Below are 12965 nucleotides of genomic sequence, written 5' to 3'. Positions count from 1 at the left end.
ACGCGATATGTGGATCTTAAAGCCAGAGGTTTAGATTGGTATTTGATAATGGAATTAAACAATACGTCTAATATATGTCTAGTTAATACACTGTTCTTAAAAGTTTTTTTTCTATCACCTAGTGGCCAATAATATACTGCTGTGTGCCAGATCTGGGTTTGATTTCAGCCTGACCTTTCACCCATTGATTTAGTTTGGTGGCACTTAAAAGTATACAAATGGCAATATATAGCTTTGAAAATGGTACTATAAAGCACCAACATGGAAGATGTGAACTCTTGAGTACTCCCTTACAGATGGAAAGTACACTTGTCCTTCTCTGCAATCCTCTGGCAAGAATATACTCCATTTGACCCCAGGTTTACTATGAGTAAAACCAGAAATCGAATAATCTTGAAAAATTGAATGTACTTTTTTCTCTTTCCCTCCGTCCCTCCCTGTCCTTACCAAGCAAACTATCCAGGAGCTCTTTGAGGTTCATTCTCCTATGGATGATTCTGGTTTTAGAGTGAAAGCAGAAGAGTTTGTGGTACTTTCTCAGGAGCCCTCTCCAGCAGAAACAATCTCCCCCAAGGTTGCAAGACCTTTTATAGAGGTAATATCATAACAAGTTTGTGTTATGGGCATCAGAAGATGAGGGGAAAAAGGTATAACAATATAAGTTGAGTCTGAAATGTGTGCTTTTTTGAATTTTGAATTCCATTATTCAGCTTTTTTATACAGTTTTCTTCTGTTCAAGCAGAATTTATAAAACTTATATAGCTGAGTGTTCCATTCAAGCTATTTGGTCTTTCCACTGAATACATATGTAAATATTTATTGACTAAACATGCATCATGTGTGCAGTCTATTTTTTTAACATTCAGAATACCAACAGTGGGATTTCTCTCCCTGACTTGTGTACATGATTTGCAGTAACACTATGGGAGGTGAACACATGCATGGAGAACAGAAATATCTAACTATTCTTTTAATAGCCTTTCTGTTTCATTTTTAAAATGTCAGTGAAGTGTGTGGTATGGGGAGGGTAAATTTAATAGCTAAGTAGACAGGATGAATATTTGTATGTTTCATTCAAAATAATTGTTTAGGGTGGGGCTTGGCACCCTATTATGAAACCATATTTCCTATGTTAATTTGTGGTTTTATTTACAATCTTCAGAGCTGATTGAAGTCCATGAGAATCTTTCCATTGACTTAAGTGGGTTTTGCGTCAATCCTTTAAAGCATATTTTTGTAAAGGTATTTTTTTAAAACTTGCATTTTTTTAAAGGCTCTCAACAGCATAGAACAAGAAGATGAAGAGCCAAATAAACATGTACAAGATATAGGAGCAGAATCAAGCTTAGAACCATTAATTTCAGAACTGTGTGAGCCAAAGTACAATGATGAGCCCTCGCAGTTGCAGGAGTTAGTTGCTGTTGTGGATCAGGTACCATGATGTTCCATAAACATTTTCTTAAAACAGTTGGGAATGTTTAGTTCAACTTTTCACTCTGACCTTAAAGCAACTTTGCTTTCTAAGAGTCTGATATTGTTCCTGTTGAAATCAGTGGCAAAACTCCATCTGACTTCCACGGGCATGATTACACATTAAACAAAAGAGCCTTATTTTAAGTGAGAAGTTTTGTAATCTCTGTTTGCAATAAAGACAATGAGTAGTCCTGTGGCATCTTAGAGACTATAAGAAATAGATAGTGTTTTTGTTAGTCTCTAAGGTGCCCCACGACTGCTAGTTGCTTTTAAAGTTATAGACTAACAGGGCTACCCCCTCTGAGTCTGTTTGCATTGTACCTTTGTTATCCCCAACAATAATTGTGTTCTCCTTATTAGCTTACTCCAATTGAGAAGTATGCTTTGAATTATCTGGAGCTCTTCCATGTTTCCACTGATGAGAGTAAACCAAGAATAAGTGAGGTAAGATATTAATGAATACGCATTCTGTATTGTACATCTGCAGAACATACCAGCAAAATACATATTCTTATGTACATCTATATGAAGTGAAAACTACTCCAAAGATACTTGATTTATCTTAGGCACTTTTATGAGCCTTGACACCGTAGTATCCGAACACCACACAAACATTCTTGAATTTTTCCTCCCAAGACCTCTTAGAAGCTAGGTGCAAGTATTCTCATTTTACAAGGGACATTCATATGCCTATGGTCCTGTAAACACTCGTGCATGTGCATCACTTGAAACATAAGAACAGTCCTGTTGACCTCTTTGGGGATTACTTCTTTGAGTTATGTTGAGCACATGTATAAATTGCAGTACTGGGGCCCAGTTATCTTGCTTAAGGTCTCATAGGATGTCTGACAGAGCCAGGTAATGAGCCCCAGATCTGAGCTTATTTATTTGCAAATTAACCCAAATGCTATTTTAAACGTAATTGGAAAGCAGAACGCCCCTTTATTAAATTTTCATTAAAGATTTTAAAAAATGCAGGTTATATTATTTAAAGAGTGCTTTATCTGAAAATTAAAATAATCAAAAGAATTTGCCCATTTCCCCAAATTCAAGTTGACAATGTCCCGGTAAAGATTTTTGTCCGTGAGGTAGTATTGAATAGAGATTTGTTAAATGGAATGCATTGTTATTTAGGGGGAATTGAATGCTGCAAAAAAAGCATGGGAAACTTATCACCTGAACGAACTGAAAGAAAAGGAGGAAAAAATGCTTTGGGAAGAAGATGATGAACTACTTACCTACACTCGGGAGGATGCATACAACAAGGTAATTATTTAGCAATTCTGGTGTCACTTAAAAGCTGTTCATTCTTGGTGTTGGGCAGTCAGTTCACGGAATCCTTCAAATTGTTGTGTCTCTTTGTTTTATAGGAGTATGTATATGAAGGTCCAGATGGACAAACAGAAATAATGCCAGTAAGTCATATAGGTTTTAATCTATTTGAAGAAAAGGAATCTGCAGCTAATTAACAAATTGTGGTGACTTGTATATTGTGTTTTGTGCAGCTTTGGACTCCCCCTACCCCTCCTCAGGATGATAATGACATCTACATTGATTCTGTTATGTGTTTGATGTATGATACCACCCCAATTCCAGAGTCTAAGTTGCCCCCAGTATACGTCAGGAAGGAGCGTAAGCGTCACAAAACAGATCCATCTGGTAAATATTTGGTTTAGAAAAGTTCTGAGAAGTTATTAGGAAAAGACAAAATAAATTTTCACTTGGAAGACACTAACACCTTACCCCACATAATAACTCTCCAAAAATATCAGAATATCTGATCAAGCAGTTTTTTATGGGCAGGTTTGAAGAATCTGAAAGTTTTTTGTCTATTTAATGATCAATGTCAAAACAAGATAGTCATAAACTTTAACATACTTGTAATAGTGTTTGGTTTTTGTTATTTTGTTGGGTTTTTTTTGTTTTTTGGGGGGGTTTTTTGTTTGGTTTGTTTTTTCCGACTCAGACCTTGGGGCTTATTGTTTAAGATGTCATTTTATTTTGTCTTCATTTGTACTGAAAATACAATGTCTCCTTTCAAAACTTATTTTTCTAATGCAGTAATTAGGTTAAAGTTAATTTGTAATAGGTGTTAAAAATTTTACGTTATTTTTAATGTGAAGAATTCAAAAATCACTGGCCATGTTATATTTGGTTAAACCAGTGACACTCAGACTGAGGCTTGCAACCCCCAACTAGTTATTTGTGTCTCTTGTGGGTCTTTTCATCACATAAAACACTCCTGATTAAATTATTAAATGGCGAGGATGCTTTTATTGTGTTGCAAACAAATTAAGTTCTCAATTAGCGGTAAATTACTAATTTATTTCCTATGTTGAAATTATAATCTAATATTATAACAAATGAGACAATGAAGTCACAGGACTGTCTCTCTTTTGAGTAACATTGGTCCAGAATCCAAAACAGTGATCTCTGAGGTCTGACTATCCTGGAGTTTAACAATACCTTTCAATAGATATTTAATTGGTTTAACCCACAGCCAGTGGTTTTATCTACAGCTAGATAATTACTATTGATTTGTCTGTCATGCTTGCCTTAACAAAATGCCCTCTTTTACTGTGTTACTGAAGATGGCATCACTTTTCTAGTTGCAGGTAGAAAAAAGAAGCAGCGCCATGGAGAGACTGTTATCCCTCCTCGATCACTTTTTGACAGAGCCACTCCAGGGATGCTGAAAATGCGACGAGAAGGCAAAGAACAGAAGAAGAACATATTGTTGAAACAGCAAACACAATTTGCAAAGCCTTTGCCAACTCTTGTCAAACCGGTTGCTGAGGCTGGACAGGATAATCCTGAATGGCTGATTAGTGAAGACTGGGCACTACTTCAAGTAAAATTAACCCTTTGCTTTCCAATTTCATTATTTTGCTGTAATGTTGTTGTTAACTTTGGACATGACTATTTTCTGACTTCATCCCTGGAAATGTTATTTCTAGTTTCTAGGGGCTAAACTCACACTTGGCCTTCTGTTCCGATTGTGGGACAACATGTAGCTATACTGCTTCAGGAACAGATCAGGGATCAAAACTGTGACTGTTTTCCTTTTGCTCCACAAAGGGAGTAAGCGGTATCAGCCCTCTTCCTGGCACATCTTCCCATACACGTCAAATCAGTTGTGCTGGCTGAGGTGTTGAAGAATGCAGCCAGAGTGTGTGGGAGAGAAGCCTCAGGCAGCTTCTTTTTCTCTCCCACATTGTAGCAAATATTGTGGGAAGCTTGTGCAGGGGAATTAGATCATCTTTTATTCGATTGTTCCTCTGTGCATGCGGCTTCTCCAAAAGGATCTTTTGGGGCTAACTTCAGAATAAGGTTTCTTTATGACTAAATAAATGGCTTGGGCGACATACAAAAAAAATTTAGTTTAGAAGTTTATAGTGATTTTATGTCACCTTCAATTTTGCACCTTCTGATTTTCCAGGCAGTGAAGCAATTACTGGAACTTCCTTTAAACCTTGCTGTCATGTCACCGGCGCACACACCCAATTGGGATCTTGTTAGTGATGTTGTTAACTCATGTAGCCGAGTCTATCGCTCACCTAAACAATGCCGAAACCGATATGAAAATGTCATTATTCCAAGAGAAGAAGGAAAAGTGAGTTTAAGTTGAATGGTTCATCCTTTTGAACTTCAGTTTGTAGCATTCTTTTTTGGAACTCCGAAACATGTTTTTATTAAACAGCTCATCAGCACACCCGAATAACTTTTAAAAGTATGTAGGAGTATATTTATTAGGATTTTCACTTATTTTGTGATTGACTTTGAAAAGACAAAGCATCTGAACAAAATCTGCTACAAAAAATCTAATTTTCCTTCTTATTTTACAGTTAATGTATGAAGCTAATTCTAAAAAGAAGACAAAAAGCATTTATAAGGTGAGTATTGGAATTCTTTCTAAATTAAATACAAAGACTAGGGCTATGTCTAGACTGCAGGCTTCTTTCGAAAGAGCCTCTTTCGAAAGGGAGCGTCTAGACTGCACGGAGAAATTTCGAAAAAGCGGCTTGCTTTTTCGAAAGAAAGCATCCAGTGAGTCTGGATGCTCTCTTTCGAAGAAGCCCTATTTACATTGAAGAACGCCTTCTTTCGAAAGAGGAACTTTCAAAAGAAGGCGTTCTTCCTCGTAAATTGAGGTTTACCGCCATCGAAAGAAAAGCCGCGTTCTTTCGAATTAATTTTGAAAGAACGCGGCTTGAGTCTGGACGCAGGGGAAGTTTTTTCGAAAAAAGGCTACTTTTTTCGAAAAAACCCCTGAGTCTGGACACAGCCTAGGATACTAAGTATCGGTAGAGGTGGACAGATAATTCCTAGAACATCTATACTGAGTATTTATTGAATACTGAAACAGCAGTTAAAATTCTGATTTTTTTTTTCTTGTTGGTATAGTAGCTTGACACCAGATTTCCACACAATATAATTACATACAGTTTTGTTGTTTCAGTTTAATCACTAGTGAGTATTTGTCTACTTCATAAAAGCACCACCTTATTTATCATGATTATTATCATAGTACTTAACACTTGTAATAGTACAATTCATATTACAATCTAAATGATTTAGAATTAATGAATTAATTTGAAAACACCCATTTATGATATAGCATTATGCACATTATATAAAAGCAGAAACTGATTCACTTAGCTAAGTGACTTTCCCCAAATCATTCAGCAAGATATATAGAACTGGGAGTAGACCCAGTTCTGACTTCATCCCATTTTCAAAGTAGTAGTCAGGCCACTAGTTTCTCTCAGGAGAAGCTAGATCCTGGAACTAAAAAAGTGTTGTAGCGTAGCATGGCTTTATTAGGAAATCTATGCTGTGGTAATTTTATGGTACTTGTGTATGCTATTACAAATTGCTAATGGATTATTTTATATACTGAATTATGTTCTCAGAATCTAAACTTAAAAAAGGAGTATCTTTCAAATTAGAATTTTTCATTCTGTGTACTGAAGAAGTGGAGGTTCTGGAAGTGTAACCTTGGGAACTGTTCTTTATTCTGCCTTTTCATTATGTAATTTCCATAGAGTTGTGTGACAATGAAGATGATAAACAAGACTAGGCAGAGACCAGTCTGTAATAGATTATGTTGGGCGATATGTGTTTAAATCATTTGTATTAACTAGGTATTTGTGCGTAGACAGAAGTGTTATTTAAGGTTTTTTTTCCCCTAAATGCATAGGCTTTTTATTTTTCATTTCTAGACCAAAAATAGTCGTCCACTTCGTACCAATCAGATCTACGCCCAAGATGAGGGTGCAACCCACACGCAGCTTTATACTAATCATTTTGAGATGATGAAAATGATTGCAGGAAAGAGAAGTCCCCCAATCAAACCCCTGTAAGTTAAATACGATATTTTCTATTTCTCTGTATACTAATGGTGCTGCCAGACTTTTAAACATAGTTATATTCTTGAACATTGTCCTAGCCAAGGACTTTATTACTTTCTCATATTAGTTGTCCAAACTGTTGTAGATGCTCACATGCTTTTCTGTTTAGTTTGTTTGTCTCCCTGTTGTCCTGTGGCTGTGAGAATGGGACAGATTACTTATGTGGATAAATTTTTGGTCCTTTTTTGTGGGGAAGAAGTGACAGTGGGGTAGAGAATACGATTTAAGGAAAGTCTTCCTCATACAGCACTTCCTTTCTGTCTGTTACCAAAAAACAAACAACAACAAAAAAACCAACCCTGAAATCATAGTAATATATGATGCTTATTTGTATAGTGCCTACCAACTCCATTAACATTTTTTGTAAAAGTCTCTCTGCATTAATACATCCATTCATGTGCAACTGCTAGTGCTGTTGGGAATTCCTGAGAAATATCAGAAATGCAAAGCGTTCTCTTACAAAATATGTAAAATTAATTATTTCGTCTGAGCTTTTTCCTCTTCAGTAATGTAGTTTTGGTTAATTTCAGACTTGGCATGAATCCTTTCCAGAAGAATCCAAAGCATGCTTCTGTGCTTGCAGAAAGGTGGGTCATTGTATCTTAAAGGGCCTTAAGATTGGGATTCTCTTTTTTTAAAATGCTTGCTTCTAAATTATTTTACTGCTTTTATTTCTAGTGGAATCAACTATGATAAGCCACTTCCTCCAATTCAGGTTGCATCCCTCCGAGCTGAGCGTATTGCAAAAGAGAAAAAGGTATATCTTTCTTCTTAATTAAATGAACTTCAGTAAGAGTAATAAAATGTGATGCCCTCTGCTTTCATAGGAGCCATATGGTTGCCTCTTCCATCCTTTGCCTGCACTTACCAACATTGTGTTCTGGTTTGCTATGAGTGCATAGTTGTAATATGAGCAGGCTTTAACCCACATTACTTTATTTTATTTTATGTTTTAGATCAGTCTTTTCCTGTGTGATATCCTTCCACAGGAGTAGCCCACTAATTTCTATATTCTAAATAATACCAAAATAAAATTCCACTAGAAAATGAATAACTAATGTAATGGGACTTCTAATGAAGTTTGTTACAATAGAAGTCTGTACATGCAATGTTTCAGTCTTGTTTTTAGTTGTTTGACCATGAAAATCCGGAAGCAGGAAGTTTCCCATTGACCTACCTTAATGTAATAGTATTCAAAAGACTCTTGAGACATGCTCAAAAAATAACCTACTTCCTCCAATTTATTATTGTTCATTACATAGACCCCATTCATATTTTGTCTGGTAAGAGCTACCCTGCTTCATCAGCTTATATCAGGGGATACGATATAGAGCATCTCTGGACTGTTGATGGCTTTCTTACATGTGCTGTTCTGAGGAATTACCAAACCTGTTTCTTTGATGTTTGCCCAGGCTTTGGCTGAACAGCAGAGAGCACAGCAGCAGTCGGGCCCACAGCCTCAGCAACAACAGCAAGCTGGGCAACAGCAAACACAGCAGTCAGCTATACAGCAAGCACAAGCTCAGCCTCAACCACAGACTCAAGCACAGGTAGTTCAGCAGCCACAGGCAGTGGTACAGACTGCAGTAACCACTGTGGCCAACACGGCAGTATTGGTAAGAAAGGGAAAGCTTGCTGTTCTTGAAGCAGCGACTTCAGTTCTTGTCTGTGCACCATTTGTGCCTATGTTCTTTGAGTTGAAAGTGAGATACACAGCAGTATATTTTTAATTTCCTGGATAGGCTGTGTGTCTTGGTTTTCAGCCACTCATTATATTACTTGGAAAATTCATGTTGGAGTGAGGCAGTGGTATTCTCTGTGAAAAAGGAAATGTCATCAACAAGGACACCTGCCAATACAACCAACTTTTCCTCTGATACATCTGATACATGGTACATGGGGGAAAAAAAAGCATCCTGATAATTTGGGGATCAAATTTATCTGTAGTTTAAAAAAAAAAACAAAAAAACTCTATCTGTGGAGATGTTTTATCTGGAGGAATATGGCACAGTGCGGTTCAAGAGATGCATTTTCTTTGTGGAACTCTTGTTCTTCGAGTGATTGCTCATGTCCATTCCATGTAGGTGTGTGCGCGCAGCGTGCACGCGTCGTTGGAGATTTTTCCCTCAGCAGTACCTGTTGGGCCAGCAGGGAGCCTCCTACAGTGACGCCGGTATACTGACTGATATATACCAATGCTGGCCCCCCCACTCTCTCAGTTCCTTCTTACCGCTGTGATGGTTGTTGGAACATGCCCTAGCTCTTGCTTAAGCAAATGCTTCTAGTACTTGAGTAGTTCTTTTGTTCCTGTTATCTGTTAAGAGTTGTAAATTGAGTTAGGGTAGTTATCTGTGTTTGTTTGCCACTGCAACACGCCATGCACCTGTGGAGAGGCATGTCCAGACCACAAGGATTCAAACCTTGCAAGAAGTGCCACTGGCCCATGCCCTGCAGCGATCCACATTCATCCTCCCTGAAGTGCCTGGGAGAGGGTGCCTGCAAGATGTCATGCACGAAGCGGGAGAGAGATCGTGCCTCAAGATCATCCTCATGGAGGCAGCCCTAACACCAGCACTGGCGTCCAACCTGGTACCGACATCTCAGAGTGCACTGGCATTGGTGCAGGAGACTTCGGCACGCTCTCGCACCTCCCCGACACTGCAAAGGCCTTGGCACTGGTCGCAGTCCCCGGTGCCGCAAAAGAAGAAGAGGCCTAACAGAGGTAGATTGCCTCCGCAGGCGTGCACTCTGTGCTCCCTTCAGTGGGGCTTGTGGCACCATCAAGCGCCAAGCCCGGACCATAATGGTTGGGCAAACATTTATCCCTGCACCAGGAGCCCAACCCACTTGGGGACTTCCCAGAACCCTTCACTCCGGAGGCCTTCAGGGCAGCCAGGGACCTGATTGAGTTGTCTCCTTTGTTCCCCCAACACCAACCCCCGTCAGGGACCATGGGAACAGCTGGCACCAACCAACATCGAGGGCGTCTGACGATGTAGTCGGGGAGGCCAGAAAATACTACTCCGGCACTGATGACTGCTCCAACCCTGGCACCGGATGTGGTTTGGGATGCGGCACCAGGCCCGGCACCAACACAATGCCACCATGTGGTGCCATCCATGGCACCCAGCTCCATGGCTCCTACCTCCAGCCAGAGGTTACCAGCCCTGGGCACGGCCAAGCTATCCCCGTACCCCCACTACTGCGGCAAACCTGAGTCAATGGCCAGACACACTCTGGAGTCAGCAGCGATCCCAACATGGTTGGTTTCGGAGTACTCGACCGACTCAGAGGCAGAGTCAACTTGGTCGTCGAGGGGCTCCAGAGCCTGCTCCTGGCACCAGTCCCACTCGCGGCACCAATCGCGGCACTGCAGCTCCTCTGCTCACCACCACCAATAGCACTGGGCACAGCCAGTTCCAGTGCCGGTGATGCAACAAACCTGGGCCCTGCACCACCGAGTCAGTGGCCATTCTGGACACCCTGGGCCTACCACCAGAGCCAGGATGTGGATCCTTCGAGGTCAGGGTCGGTCATCTCGGGCTTCTAGCTCCTCCATCAGTGACTCCTCTGAATCAATCTCCGACCCAGCGCAGTCGCTGCCTCCCAGTCAGGCATTCCTGAGACCATTGGGAAGCAGGGCTCCACCAACCCAGCCACCACCGGCATCTGTGTCTGGGACCTCACAGGAACCTTCGCAAACAGTGGCTTCTGTGGAGATGGCCCCAAAGGAGTCATCGTCATCCTCCCCAGACGAGGCCTTAGGGGATACCCTTCCATCCATGCCCTCTGTGGACGCTAGGGCCCACCAAGACGTCCTTCACCAACTGGCACAGAGCATGGGGGCCCAAGCTGAGAAGGTGTGCAAGGATTCCGACCCCACAGTGGATATCCTCCAGCCTGACACCCTCACCAGAGTGGCTCTACTGATTAATAAAATGGTGACCAAGATCTCCAAGGCCCTCTGGCAAACCCCGGTCTCCATACCACCAACAGACGAGGGCCGAGTGGCGTTATTTTGTGCTTCTGGAGGGCAACAAGTACCTGTTCTCTCACCCACCCCTGGGATTGCTGGTGATGCAGGCTGTGAACCAAAGGGAGAGAGGAGCAACCAGCTGCCCCCTACACAACTGGGGGCATCCAGCTCCGTATTGCTAACCAACAGGTACTGTTGTCAAGGTACGCGTACAGCACCTGGGCCTCCATGGACAAGTTCACAGACTTGCTCGCAAGAGACTAATGACCTGACTTCAAGACCCTCCATGAGAAGGAAAGGGTGATCTACAAGGCAGCACTCCAAGCAGCCCTTGATTGGGCCAATGCTGCTGTCCACGCCATGGCCACAGGAATAGTTCTACACCGCAGCTTCTGGTTGCATGGGTCCCAGGTGCCCCCCGAACTCCAAAACACCATTCAGGACCTTCTTTTCGAAGGATTCTCGCTGTTCTCAGAACAGACGGACCAGTGCCTCCATGGCCTGAAGGACACCCATGCAGTGCTTAAATTCCTGGGCATGCACATGCCAACCAACCAGAAGCGTTCGTTCTTGGGCAGGAACACTGTCAGACTGCCCCAACAGGCCCCGCGATGATACATGCATGCATGCCATAAATGGCATGCAGTCAATTTTCTGTGGTGCACGGGGTGGGAGCTCAGTCCTCCCTCCCCCACACGCAGCAGCCAAGCAGCAGCTTGAGCCTCAGGATTGTTGTGCAGCTCTGGTTTCCTGCTGTGGGGGGATGGTGGGAGAGGCGCACGTACAGCATAGCATAGGGGCCAGGGCTGCCCAGCAAGACCCTATGCTGAGCTCCACGTCCCTGGGACTGTCCCTACTTGGCCTGGGTGATCAGCTGGCAGGAGCAGGGAGGGTTGGGTTAATGTCACTCCTTGCTTTACAGGCTCAGCCTCCTGCTCCAGGAGAGGGTAGGGAGGGAGCTGCTCCGCAAATCAGGGCTGGGTGGCCAGTCACATGCAAGTCCTCCTTGCATCTTATCTTTCTGTGGGTATGTCTACACAGCAGTTATTTTGAAATAACAGTCCTTATTTTGAAATAACTTTCCTAGCATCTACGCAGCCAAACCGCTATTTTGAAATAAATTCGAAATACTGGAGCGCTTACTTCGAATTTGGTAAATCTCATTCCACAAGGAATAACGCCAAATTCTAAATATCTATTTTGAAATAAGTGCTGTGTAGACACTTATTTCGAAATAGGGGGCTTCCAGCCTTCCCAGGGTGCCCTGGTGGCCCCTTCAGCCTCAACCAAGAACACTTCTCTCCCTCCCACCCCACCAGAGCCTTTAAAGGGGTAGACTCTGGCCACAGTGCCTGTGCCAGCTCCAAGCCTGCCAGCCCAGAGCCAGCAGTCACTGTCCTTGAACCAGTGGCCCCAGAACATGAGCTAGCAAGCCACTGGCAGCCATCTCCCCAGGAGCAGCCTGCCAGGGCCCGGAGGAGGCAGGCACCTTCCTGGTCCAGAGTGAAGATCATGGACCTTATTCAGGTTTAGTGGGGATGCCCCCAGCATCCATGATCTCTGCACTAGACAGAGGAACACGGCTGTCTATGGCAGGATAGCTGCCAGCCTGGCCATCAAAGGTCACATGCGAACCCAGGAGCTGGTTTGCATGACAATCAAGTTGGTCCAACAAGACCCCCAAACCCGAGCTCACCCTCCCCCTTCTTCCCCTTGCTTCCCCCTTCCAGCTCCCTCCTCCCAGGTTTCCCCCTCCTTCTCCCACCCTCTCTTCTCTCCTTTCCCGCCTCCTTTCCCCAGTCTCACCAGAGTTTTATTCCCTCCTCACCAGTTTTGTTAAATAGAGAGTTTGTGTTAATGAAAATATGTGTATTTTATTTTACATCAGGAAGGAGGATTAGGGAGGGGTAAATGGAAGGATGTGAGGGAGGAATGAGGCACAAGACCCCAGTGGGGCACACCAGGGAGACTGTTAGTGCTCCTCAGGGTGGAAGCTCTCCCACAGGGCCTCCTGGATACTGACAGCCCCCTGATGGACCTCCCGGATAGCAGCCTGCAGAAAGTGCAGCCAGGCTCGCAGCAATGCGTCCAAGAGAAGCACCAGA

At 42.6% G+C, this 12965-nt stretch overlaps 1 protein-coding gene across 8 annotated transcripts in view; it reads left to right on the top strand.

Annotated features, from left to right (window-relative positions):
* The window catches only part of EP400 (E1A binding protein p400), a 104860-nt gene that overhangs the window by 68105 nt on the left and 23790 nt on the right, over positions 1–12965 (top strand). For 7 of the 8 annotated variants that reach the window (XM_075898396.1, XM_075898394.1, XM_075898391.1 and 4 more), the window contains 13 exons: positions 452–595; positions 1274–1432; positions 1834–1917; positions 2608–2739; positions 2844–2888; positions 2979–3132; positions 4083–4324; positions 4913–5086; positions 5319–5366; positions 6696–6832; positions 7415–7471; positions 7563–7641; positions 8297–8500. In XM_075898396.1, the coding sequence (XP_075754511.1) occupies positions 452–595; positions 1274–1432; positions 1834–1917; positions 2608–2739; positions 2844–2888; positions 2979–3132; positions 4083–4324; positions 4913–5086; positions 5319–5366; positions 6696–6832; positions 7415–7471; positions 7563–7641; positions 8297–8500 (1659 nt within the window). The remainder of the gene's footprint in view (positions 1–451; positions 596–1273; positions 1433–1833; positions 1918–2607; positions 2740–2843; positions 2889–2978; positions 3133–4082; positions 4325–4912; positions 5087–5318; positions 5367–6695; positions 6833–7414; positions 7472–7562; positions 7642–8296; positions 8501–12965) is intronic. The other variant, XM_075898395.1, reaches the window with a different exon arrangement.

Source organism: Pelodiscus sinensis, chromosome 15, assembly GCF_049634645.1.
Source record: "Pelodiscus sinensis isolate JC-2024 chromosome 15, ASM4963464v1, whole genome shotgun sequence".
Lineage (NCBI taxonomy): Eukaryota > Metazoa > Chordata > Testudines > Trionychidae > Pelodiscus > Pelodiscus sinensis.
Note: the sequence above shows the minus strand (reverse complement) of the source record. Positions and strands in the feature narration are given on the sequence as shown.